Source organism: Nicotiana tomentosiformis, chromosome 8 (assembly GCF_000390325.3).
Source record: "Nicotiana tomentosiformis chromosome 8, ASM39032v3, whole genome shotgun sequence".
NCBI lineage: Eukaryota > Viridiplantae > Streptophyta > Magnoliopsida > Solanales > Solanaceae > Nicotiana > Nicotiana tomentosiformis.
The window spans coordinates 24,493,806-24,506,389 of NC_090819.1; the positions used below are offsets into that span (position 1 = coordinate 24,493,806).

Consider the following 12,584-nt stretch of genomic DNA (forward strand, 5'->3'; position numbering starts at 1 on the left):
GAAACTAAGTTGGGTGAAACTAAGTGGAGGTAAGAACCGGCTGAGGTTGAAGAATGAGTTGTGGTTAAGGGTGATACTCTACTTGAAACTAGAGCTAGTTGGTTCTCCCTGAAATCCATTGAGGTGCAGCAGTTAGTTGGACATCACTAGGAGTAAAATATTGTTTGGTGCGGGCAGCAAGAGGTACGAAATCGAGGCAAACTTTCCTGTATTGTTTTTTCGCTTGAGATCCAATACAAAATAATACCAAGATTAACTTATAAGTTAATACACTAAGATTAATATAATGAAATTGAAATTGTGACCAAACATAGGATAAAATGAAGGTTATTCATATCATGATTATTGTTACTAAAATACATCAAACCGTGCCCTTATTGTTTTATTTAGGAACTCGGGGGCGCGTGATCACAAATACTTATCACATCAGGAGTTGCCCGTTAGTCTGCAATTATTAGACCGAATTAAAAGAGGAAAAATTAATAACTTTACCTATTAGCGCAAGAAAATCTATCATTGTAACAACGACGTAGTTCATTTATTGCAACCAATACATAGTTGATTTTTTTTTTTGGAATACATAATTGTCCGTCATTTCAATGCGTACAAGCTGAAAAAATATTGTTATAACTAGATTGACATGCATTCAGAACACAATATCTTTTCTAATTTTCTGGTTGATGACTAAACCTTCATCTCACCGTTACTTCTCATATACTCAACAAAGTTTTTGACATAGGAGTCATGAAGCTTCTGGTCTCCAAAAATAGCAGCAGCTTTTCTTGCTCGAGCTCTAAGCTCTTCCCCTTCCTCAGAAACTATCGCTTCTCTTAATGACGTTGCTATGTCATTTCCACTAAACGATCCATCTTCTTCGTTCCTCCTCACTTCAATTGCCACACCTTTTTCTACTAGCAATCTTGCATTCAATCCCTGGTCAAAAACAAAAGGCAGCACCACAAGAACATGGCCATGTTGTAAAGTTTCAATGGCTGAACCCCATCCTCCATGAAATAAGGATCCTCCAATGGACGGATGTGCAAGAATCTCCTTCTGTGGTGCCCAGCCAATGTGCACCAACCCTCTCCCCTCCGTTGCGGCGCCAAAACCTGATGGCAAAGCATCAACGTCGTTCAAAGCCCAACTGGGCTTTTGTAGTATCCACAAAAACGGTAGTCCTGAAAGTTGTACTCCGTTTGCTATTTCATATACTTGATTCTTGGTAAGTTTACATTCGCTTCCGAATCCCACAAACACAACCGACCTTGGCTTTTGTTCGTCAAGCCATTTAGAGATCTTCTGCCAATTTGGATGACAAGCAAGAGTTCTTTCATTCGCCGGTAATTCTTTCGGTGGTAGCAAACCTATCGGAATCACTGGCTTACCTGCGACTTTGTTATATGTATCCAAGTAATCACCTTCAAATTCCATGCAAGTACGTATAGCCACAGCTCTACATGAGCCTTCTACTACGGCAGCATGTCCCAGTAAAGTTTCGCGCGATTCATTTTCTGCACGCAGGATAGAAATTAGATCTAGAGCTTCATATTTCCGGAAAGCAACCATCGACGGGAAATCCACCCATGGTGGTGGTGATACCAAAAGTTCATGCAATGGCTTTGATCCATTTTTAACTTGACCGGGCTGGGTTCTAGGTTTTGGGGGCCCGAAGAAGACCCGTGAAGAAGCAGTGAAGACACTGAATTTAAGGAGGGGGATGTTAAGTTCGCGAGCGATATCAGCCACCCAATCGGGGACGAAATCAGCGATGACCCAATGAGTTTTTTTATCAGCAATGAAGTTTTTGACAGGTTCTTGAAGGAGATCAAAAGCTTGGTATAAATACTCCATTTGATCAGCAGAAATGTCTACACTAGCCTCAGCATCAGCAGGCAAAGGGCTACCGTCGACTGATGGCAGTGGAAATTCTACTAGATTTACTAGTGGTGCTAAGTTAGGAGGAAGTTTAGGGAGTCTCTTAATGTTTCTGGGAGTGGAAAGGAAAGAGACATGAACTTTTTCTTTGGCCAAGGCTACGGAGAGTTGGAAAAATGGCTGCAGGTGACCAAATGCTAACCATGGCACCATTACAACGTGGATACTGTCTTTCTTCATTTTCTCTTATTAGTCTATACTGAATAAAACATTTTGCTCTAAATAGTGGAGTATCAGTGATAGTCGGGCGCTAGAATCAATTATTTACTGTTTGTATTGGTAAGTCTACATCAAATGTTTTACACGTTTCTTATTGAACCAAAATCCTAATCATCCTCAAAGATACTCTTTAACGAGGAGTACTTTTCTCAAAAATATTTTTAAAAAAGTGCTTTTTGTAAGAATCAGTTTGTGTTTGGCTAATTAATTTGAAAAACACTTTTGAGTAGTAATTAGTGTTTGGCCAAGCTTTTGAAAACTGCTTCTAAATATATTTTTCTCAAAAGTGTTTCTCAGAAAAGTGCTTTTGGAGAAAAGTTACTTTTTTCTGCTTCTCAAAAAATGCTTCTGCTTCTCCTCAAAAACACTTTTTTCCTTCCAAAAACTTGGCCAAACACCTCAATTTTTGGCCAAAGGTGCTTTTGGCCAAAAAAGCACTTTTTGCCCAAAAAGAAGCTTGGCCAAACAGGCTATCAATGTGGGGTATACTATAAACCATACGTATTGTTATAGTATTCTTTATAGAATAATTGTTTATTTAATAGAGTTTAGCTTATACACGGAAGATTAGATCATCGGTTCTTATAGGTCATAAAGTTTATGTTCACAATCTAATGATGGAATTGGACAAACCATCGGAATGGTTGTAGCACAAGATTAAATATAATTTATCTTGATTATGGGAATGGTTTAATTCCGACTTCTTGTGCTAGTACATTTTGTATGTATTGGGCGGATCAAGTAGAAATAAGTATTTTATACTGACTTAATAAAATAATTTCTCTAGTCCATTCAATGTACTTATACTTTTAATCTCGATATAATTATTATTAGTTGTGCGTGTCGTTTATTGATTTAATTTATTAAAAGACGAGACTCTTCCGTGGATCAATAAGCATCGTAAATTGGACAATAATGATATACATTGGCGAAGTAATAATTAATTGATAAAATTTATGTCTCGGCTTTTGAGATTGATGATACTCCTTTATGAAAGCTTATAAGTTTCATGTGTAAACCCGACCGGTGGATTTTGTATCCGACACATGAAATAAGTTAAGCGAAAATCCAAAGGAAGTAATCAATAAATTAAATTATCAGTAATTTAATTTGATTGATTAGTATCTGAATCTTAACATGAGGAGTTAAATAAGGTTTTATGGAAGAATTTTAAAATTGAACTTAGGAGTGCAATTGCAAATTTTTAGTGGAATAATTCGTAATTTATTATGGTAGAAATTAATTTCGAATTTCGAAATTTATTCCATAATAGGGAGCCTTGTTAATTAAATTATGTGGTCCTTAATGTGCCTAAATAATAGGAAATAAAGAAAACCTTTCCTTAGTGGAAGAAGAAAACCTAACAGGTTTTGGAAAAGGGTTTTAACCTAAAAAGCGTGGCTATATATACTCCATATAGGGCTGGCCGTTTTTAGATAGTTTTTTCCACGTTTTGCCTTGGAATTTCGCCAACCTGAAATTCTCTCTTTTCGAATATTATTTGGGTAACACAGTAGAAGACTGTGGAACGTTTTGCTGAGGTCACGGTCTTGCTACTCTAGAACTGGAGACCGATATTAATCTGCTTTGTTCACGCTTCAAGAGGTAACTCGAATAATCTCCATATGTGCTAATTGTTTAATTTACATGTGAATATGATACTATAATTGCTTTCGCTGCGATATATAATCCATCAATTGGTGTCAGAGCCTACTCACGTCTAATTAAACAATTAAGATGAACATGAAAAGAAGCATCATGTTAATATTCAAGTTTTTGAATTACATGCAAATATTGTTTTTCTGTAAAACTACACTATTTTGAGCATGAATATTTATTCCGAGAATTTTGATTATTCTGAAAATCATGTAATATCTGCTTATTGTTGATGATATTTGATTAGAATAATCTGAAAATTTCGTTAATCCAAAGGAAATGTAAAAGCTACTATTTGGCCGAATTGGCGAGAAAATCGGAAGTCAAAAGGTTGACGAACTCCGATTGACCTAAAATTTGGCAGAACCATGCAAAACGGCCCAGTGATCAATACTCATCAGCTTTGCTCATGATGTAAGCCATTCTTTGGGATTTCGAGGTTGTTTAGATGGTGATTTGGGCATTTTTTAATTTTTTGAAATTTTTTCGAAATTGTTTTTTTGTTTTAATCTAGTGGTGGTAGGGATCGTTTCCTATGGACTCCATGTCACGACCCAAATTCACCTATAGGTCGTGATGGCTCCCAACATCACCGCTAGGCAACCCAACTAGTGAATTAGACATATTATTCCTCTTTCAATAAGTTTTCGAGCAATTAAACTTTCCTTATATGCAAGATTCAAGAAAATTAAAGGTTTAAATAAATAAAACCAAAGTGATAATTCAATACCACAATTATACTAGTGTGTGTGCCAAGACCTGGTGATACAAGTGTATGAACATCTAGTAGATTATACAAAATTCTAAATATTATCCGAACATAAAATAGACAGAATACGAATACGAAGAGAGACACTAGGTGTTGCGGAATGGCTCAGGAAAAGTAGCTCACCACTAGGCCTCGGGATATCGGGGAAGCGCACCGGTAGGACAGCCTGATGCGCCTGTCTCAGATCCTGCACAAAAAGTGCAGCAAGTGTAGCATAAGTACGTAAGTAACGTGTACCCAGTAAGTATCAAGTCTAATCTCGGAGAAGTAGTGACGAGAGGTCGACTTCGACACTCACTTGGGTCAATAATTATTCAAATAAAATCATAAATAAATACTGGATGTGTAAATAAATTTAAATCTTCTCAACAAGCAGGAGCAAATAATTCTTTCACAATTATATAATTTTCAAATAAGTCATTCCTTTTAAAGGCTGTAATCTTACAAGCCACAACAAAATATCAAGACACCAAGTACTATTATTAAGCACGAATTATGCCGTGGTCGTACGACCCCATCCAGAATAATGTGTATAATGCCGAGGGTCGAGCGGCACGAACCATAGATGCATCTATCTACTGCCGAGGCGTTCGGCCCGCTCCAAGAAGAGAAGGATACTCTATAAGCATTTGACTTAAACATTATTAAGGATTTATACTAAAACAATACGAATTTCATTAGCGATCTTTCACAATTTTTCTAACAAATCCTAATATAATTTAGGCATTTTAAATTAACAAGTATGGTGCAAAAATTCCAAATAGTTCATGCATTGGGTCCTAAAACTATCCAGACATAAGCATACTTAGTAGCTACGCACGGACTCTCGTCACTTCGTATGTACGTAGCCACCCACAAATTGTAGCATCATTTAATTTAAATCACCTATGGGGTAAATTCCCTCTTACAAGGTTAGACAAGAGACTTACCTCGTCCCAAAGCTCACTTCCCGGTCACAGTTTCATGCTAAGCCTCAATTTGGTGCCGAAAAATCCTAAACTAGCCAAATGTTATGTAATTTAATCAATACATGCTCAAAAATTCGAAATTAAATTATTAGATTAATTACCCACCCCAATTTGGAAAAATTCCTAAAATTTACCTCGGGCCCACGTGCCCGGATTCTGAAAATTTTCAGAGGAAGTCGTTACCCATAACCTTAAGAACTCAAGTATACAATTTTCATCCCATTCCATAACCATTTTCGTGGTTAAAATCGCATTTTTATCAAAACTTATGCTTTTCATCTAACCCATGATTTTCCACAATTACATGTTAAACTTTACCCATAATCTATGTATTTAACTCACAATAGGTAGAATTTACTTACCTCCAAGTTTCTAGGTGAATAACTCGCTGAAGAAGCTCAAAAATCGCCCAAGGACGAAGAAAATGGGCTAAATAATGGATGAGCCCCGTTTTTAAAACATTTTGTTAGGCACAGTAAAATCCTTCTTCGCGAACGAGGTAAGTGCCTCGCGTTCGCGAAGGTAAAATTCCCCAGGCCCTTAAAATTCCTTTCGCGAACGCGACAGGTATCTCGTGTACGCAAAGGCTTACTTGGCCTACCTTTCGCGAACGTGAAGGGTAAAATATGCCGACCCCTCCCAGGCCTCGTCCTTCTATGCGAACGCGAGAAGGCTTTCGCGAACGCATAGGCCTAGGATTCCCAAGCTTCGCGAACGCAACCCCCTTCCTGCGAACGCGAAGGATAACTGCCCACCCATCTCCCCAAATTCTTCATTGCGAACGCGAGAGTCCTTCCGCGTTTGCAAAGAAGGAAACGAAAACTGGAAAATCTGGTTTTTCCAACATTGCTCCGGGTGGTCCGAAACTCACCCGAGCCGCTCGGGACCCCTTCCAAATGTACCAACAAGTCTATAAACATAATACGGACCTGGTTGAACTCTCGAAATGCTTAAATCAACAACGAAACTAAGAATCGCACCCCAAAACCGAATTGAATCAAAATATGAACTTCAAGTTCCTAAATTGCTCTGAATGCGCCGAATCATACTTAGACTACTCGGAATGACACAAAATTTTACGAGCAAGTCTTAACTCACCATACGAAACTATTCCCAGGATTGAAATTCCAAACAAACCTCGATTACTCCAAAACCTACTCCAAACCAAATTTGAAGAACTTTAAACCTTCAAATAGCCAACTTTCACTATTAAGCGCTGAAACGCTCCTGGATCGTCCAAAACCCGATTCGAACATACTCCCAAGTCCAAAATCACCATACAAACCTATTGGAACCGTCAAATCCCGATTTTGAGGTCGTTTACTCAAAAAGTTGATCGAAGTCAAACTTACCCTTTTAAAGCCAAACTAAGGAACCAAGTATTCCGATTTCAATATGAACCCTTCCAAATCTCGAACTAATAATTACCGCAAGTCATAAAACAGTAAAAGGACATATATGGAGTCTTATTTAGGGGAACAAAGTTCAAAAAGGCAAAATGATCGGTTGGGTCGTTACACTCCAGGGTTAAATTCTTGTGATATAATGATTTTACACGTTGACATAAGTCTTCTTCCATAACAGATAAACTCATTATAGATAATCACTAGGTTATACTAGTTGTTGATTACTTGTATTTACTCTCCATCTGAGTATGCATGTTGGTTCAATGGGACTAGTATATTGAATGTTGATACTCACTTGACTTAAATTAACAGTTTACTCTCCATATGAGTATGGCCTGTTTAAATTCATGGAGTGAATAATCTGTCATTACATATGTATATTGCAAGAATAACTCTTTTTCCATCGAAACATGTTGTTCAAGGTGCATGGCTTATACGTGTGTAGTATGTTTTGAATTTTAATATTCATAATACATGACTAATTTTGATCTATTTATTTAATTGTCTCTCGGATTAACCATGGCTGCTTTAAATCCCCTTACTCCTATTCTTACTCAAAACAAACTTGAGGGTCTGAATTATGTTGATTGGAAATGAAACTTAGATATTGTCCTAATTGCTGAAGAGTACAAATTTGTGCTCGATGAGGTGTGTCTAGAAAAACATGGAGATAATGCTACGAATGATGAACATAAAGCTTACCAAAAATGGGTTAAGGCTGATGTGATGGCATGGTCTTACATTCTGAAATCTATGTCGAATGTTCTGCAACATCAACATTAGTCTATGGAGTCTGCTTATGATATTTTGGAAAATCTCAAAGAGATGTTTGGATATCAGAATCGTGCGGCTAAGTAGACTGCCATGAAAGCTCTTCTGAATACCAAAATGGTTGAAGGTTTATCTGTTAGGGACCATGTCCTGAAGATGATGAGTCTTCTAAATGAACTGGAGGTCCTTGGATTATAATATGAACAAAATGAATTTGTCACTTGCGATATTGCTGAATGAGCTACAGTAGGCAGATACTATTATCAAGTAACAAGGTCCTACTGTGGCATTGAATTTCGAGGTAGGTTCTCCTTCTAAGATGAGAGGCGGGCAGAAGAAGAAAAAGGCTCAAAAACCCTCTGTTGGTGGCACAACTGCTGGTGTGAAAAAGGCTAAGGGCAAGTGTCATCACTAAAAGAAGACTGGGCATCATAAGAAACAATGTCCGACTTATCTGGACAAGCTGAATAATAAACCAGGTGATTTACATCTACTTGTCGTTGAAACTCTTTTAGCGGCTGTTTCTATCATGTCATGGTATGTAGATTCGGGAGCCACTAATCATGTCTGTACTTTTTTGCAGGGGTTTCAGGTAATACGGCGACTAAGTAGAGGAGAAATCAATATTTATCAAGCAGATGGTTCGGTAGCCCCAGCTTTAACATTAGTAAATATTAGTATTTCGTTTTGTAGTGATAGAATATTAGCTTTAAAAGACACATTATATGTACCTTCCGTTATAAGGAATTTAATTTCGGTTTCTAGTGCTATGAGAGATGGTTATGACATTAATTTTCATGATATTGATAAATGCGTTATTAGTCATAATAAACGTTATATTTCTTCGGCTACATTGATTAGCGGTCTTTTTATTGTTGATTCTATTCCTAAACTGTTACCACCTAAAGAACTGAATTATATTGATTTACCATATAAGAGAAAACGTTCTTCTAAATTGAGTGAAACATATTTATGGCACTTGCGTTTGGTTCATATAAATCTAAACAGAATTTCAAGGTTGGTTAAGGATGGACCTTTAAGTTCATTAAAAGTGGAGGCACTACTAACTTGTGAACCTTATTTAGAAGGACAAATGACAAAACGAATTTTCCCGAGAAAGGAAATCGAGCAAGTGATAAATTAGAGTTAATTCATTATGATTTGTGTGGTCCAATGAATGTCCAAGCAAAAATGTTTTAAGTATTTTGTGATTTTCACAGATGATTACTCAAATTATGGATATATTTATTTGTTGCGCCGGAAGTCTGAATGTTTTGAAAAGTTCAAAGAATTTAAGACAGAGACTTAAAAGCGACATAATAAATATATCAAGACACTACGATCTGATCGTGGTGGGGAGTACCTCTCTGCGAAATTTATTAGTTACTTATCAGAATGTGGAATTACCTCTCAATTATCTGCACCTGTAACACCACAACAAAATGGTGTAGCTGAAAGAAGAAATATGACTCTTATGGAAATGGTTAGATCAATGATGAGTTATTCTAGTTTGCCTTCGTCCTTTTGGGGACATGCCTTAGAAATAGCAAATTACATTCTGAATTTTGTTCCTTCTAAGTCAGTACCTTTGACCCCTACAGAATTATGGACTGGGTGCAAGCCTAGTCTGTGGCATATTCGAATTTGGGGTTATCCGACACATGTGCTAAAAAGGAAAATAGATAAATTGGAGGCGAGGACATATGTATGTGTGTTTGTGGGTTATCCAAAAGGGACAAAAGGTGGTTTATTCTATTGTCCTAAAGAAAAGAAGGTAATTGTTAGCGCAAATGCCATGTTTCTTGAAGAGGAATATTTGATGAACCATGTTCCTAGAAGTAAACTTGTTTTACAGGAACTTAGCAAAGGAATGGAAACTCAATCATCTGAAAAACAAAACGACCAGATGCAAATCTCGGAAGTCGATTTTGACATACCATTGCATTTTAGTAGTGGGAGAAATGTCAATAGACTTGATGTCCCCCAAGAAAAAGTGCCCAAAATCATACTACCACAAAGTAGTGGGAGTTATGTTGAGCAAACTGCACAACAGGATGAAGTCGTTAATATCCATGTGGATAGCATGGAGACTCAGGTTCCTGATAATGATGTGGTTCAACACAAGATCACAATGGTCTAGTTGCAACTGATATAGTGCATAGTCGTAGTGGGAGAGAAATAAGACAGGCGATTCGTTATACACTCTTGGGAGAATCATATGATAGGGTCCCTGAGGAGCCATCTTTCGAACCTGTCAATTATGATCAAGCACTACATGATAAAGATGCTGATAAGTGGGTTGCTGCTCTGAAATCAGAGATGGGGTCTATGTGCTCTAATCAAGTCTGGGATCTTGTAGAACCACCTGATGGGGTTAAACTCATTGGATGCAAGTGGATCTATAAGAAAAAGAGAGGTGTAGACAGAAAAGTGAAAACTTTTAAAGCAAGGCTTGTAGCGAAAGGGTTTACTTAGAAAGAAGGGACCGATTATGAGGAAACTTTCTCACCAGTACCCATGCTTACGTCTATTAGGATTATCTTATCCATTGTTGCTCATTATGATTATGAGATTTGGTAAATGGATGTCAAGACAACTTTCCTTAATGGAAGTCTTGATTAGTGCATCTATATGATGCAACCAGACGGTTTCGTAGAAAGTGGCAAGGAACATATATTGTGTAAGCTTAAAAGGTCCATTTATGGACTGAAACAGGCATCTAGGGCATGGAACACTTGTTTTGACAAGGCGATTAAAACTTTTGGTTTTGATCAATGTCTTAACGAGTCTTGTGTATACAAGAAGTGGGATGGGGACAAAGTGGCTTTTCTAATCTTATATGTAGATGACATATTGCTCATAGGAAATAATGTGGGCATGTTGGGTTCAGTTAAGCAGTGGTCACGCACTTCGATATGAAAGATTTGGGAGAAGCGGCTCATATCCTTGGGATCAAGTTCTTGCGAGATCACAAGAAAAGAATATTGGGCTTATCCCTGGCTCTTTATATTGATACAATACTCTCCAGGTTTAGCATGCATGATTCCAAAAAAGGATTTCTCCCTTTCATGCATGGAGTTTCTCTATCTAAATATCAGTCTCTTAAAACTGGTGAAGAGATAGAAAAGATGAAGGTGGTCCCCTATGCATCTGCTGTGGGGAGTCTGATGTATGCTATGTTATGTACTAGACCTGATATCTGCTTTGCTATTTGCGTTGTTAGCATATTTCAGTCTAATCCTGGGAGAGAGCATTGGACAACGGTTAAGCATATAATCAAGTACCTGCAAAGGACTAGGGATTATATGCTAGTCTACCATTCAGATGACCTTATGCCTATTGGGTACATTGATTCGGATTTCCAATCTGATAGAGATTCAAGAAAGTCTACCTCAAGAAATGTGTTTACTCTGGGATGTGGAGCCATAAGTTGGAGAAGCATCAAGCAAACTTGTGTTGCTGATTCCACCATGGAAGCTGAATATGTGGTAGCCTCTGAGGCAGCCAAAGAGGCGGTTTGGCTCGGGAACTTCCTAAGAGAATTGGGTGTGGTTCCCTCGATTCAAGCACCAATAACACTTTATTGTGATAATAGTGGTGCGGTTGCAAATTCAAAGGAGCCACGAAGCCATAAAAGAGCAATGCACATTGATCGTAAATATCATTTAATTCGTGAGATAGTGCAAAAAAGGGATGTAGTAGTCACCAAGATTGCGTCGGAGAACAACTTGGCAGACACGTTTACTAAGAGCTTGCCACATAAGACGTTTGATAGGCATGTAGACGGGAGATTGTCAGAATTGTAGATGCATGGTTATAAGTCTTAGTGGGAAATTGTTAGGATATACTATAAACCATGCGTATTGTTATAGTATTCTTTATGGAACAATTATTTATTTATTTATTCAATTCAATAAAGTTTTATTTTAAATAGATCATGTATTTGTCTATGTGTCTGTTGCTTATATAGTAGATGATTTAGTATATATAGTTTAGCTTATACACGGAAGATTAGATCATCGGTTCTTATAAGTCATAAAGTTTATGTTCACAATCTAATGATGAAATTGGACAAACCATCGGAATGGTTGTAGCACAAGACTAAATATAATTTATCTTAATTATGGGAATGGTTTAATTCCTTCTTGTGCTAGTACATTTTGTATGTATTGAACGGATCAAGTAGAGATAAGTATTTTATACCGACTTAATAAAATAAATTTTCTAGTCCATTCAATGTACTTATACTCTTAATCTTGATATAATTATAATTAATTATGTGTGTCATTTATTGATTTGATTTATTAAAAGGCGAGATTGTTTTGTGGGTCATTAAGCCTGGTAAATTGGACAATAATGATATACATTGGCGAAGTAATAATTAGTTGATAGAATCCATGTCTCGTCTTTTGAGATTGATGATACTCCTTTATGAAAGATTATAAGATTTCATGTGTAAACCCGACCGGTGGCTTTTGTAGCCAACACATGAAATAAGTTAAGCAAAAGTCTAAAGGAAGTAATCAATAAATTAAATTGTCAGTAATTTAATTTGATTGATTAGTATCTGAATCTTAACAAGGGGAGTTAAATAAGGTTTTATGGAAGAATTTCAAAATTGAACTAAGGAGTGCAATTACGAATTTTTAGTGGAATAATTTGTAATTTATTATGGTAGAAATTAATTTCGAATTTCGAAATTTATTCCATAATAGATAGCCTTGTGAATTAAATTATGTGGTTCCTACTGTGCCTAAATAATAGGAAATAAAGAAAATCTTTCCTTAGTGGAAGAAGAAAACTTAATAGGCTTTGGAAAAGGGTTTTAACCTAAAAATCGTGGCTATATATACTCCATAT

At 36.8% G+C, this 12,584-nt stretch overlaps 1 protein-coding gene across 1 annotated transcript; it reads right to left on the reverse strand.

Moving 5' to 3' along the window:
• Positions 1-513: 513 nt before the first annotated feature.
• On the reverse strand, positions 514-2,131 carry LOC104084766 (putative UDP-rhamnose:rhamnosyltransferase 1). Its single transcript, XM_009588717.4, has one exon. It carries the CDS (start codon positions 2,113-2,115, stop codon positions 685-687), a length of 1,431 nt encoding a protein of 476 aa, XP_009587012.1. The 5' UTR covers positions 2,116-2,131; the 3' UTR covers positions 514-684.
• Positions 2,132-12,584: the final 10,453 nt, after the last annotated feature.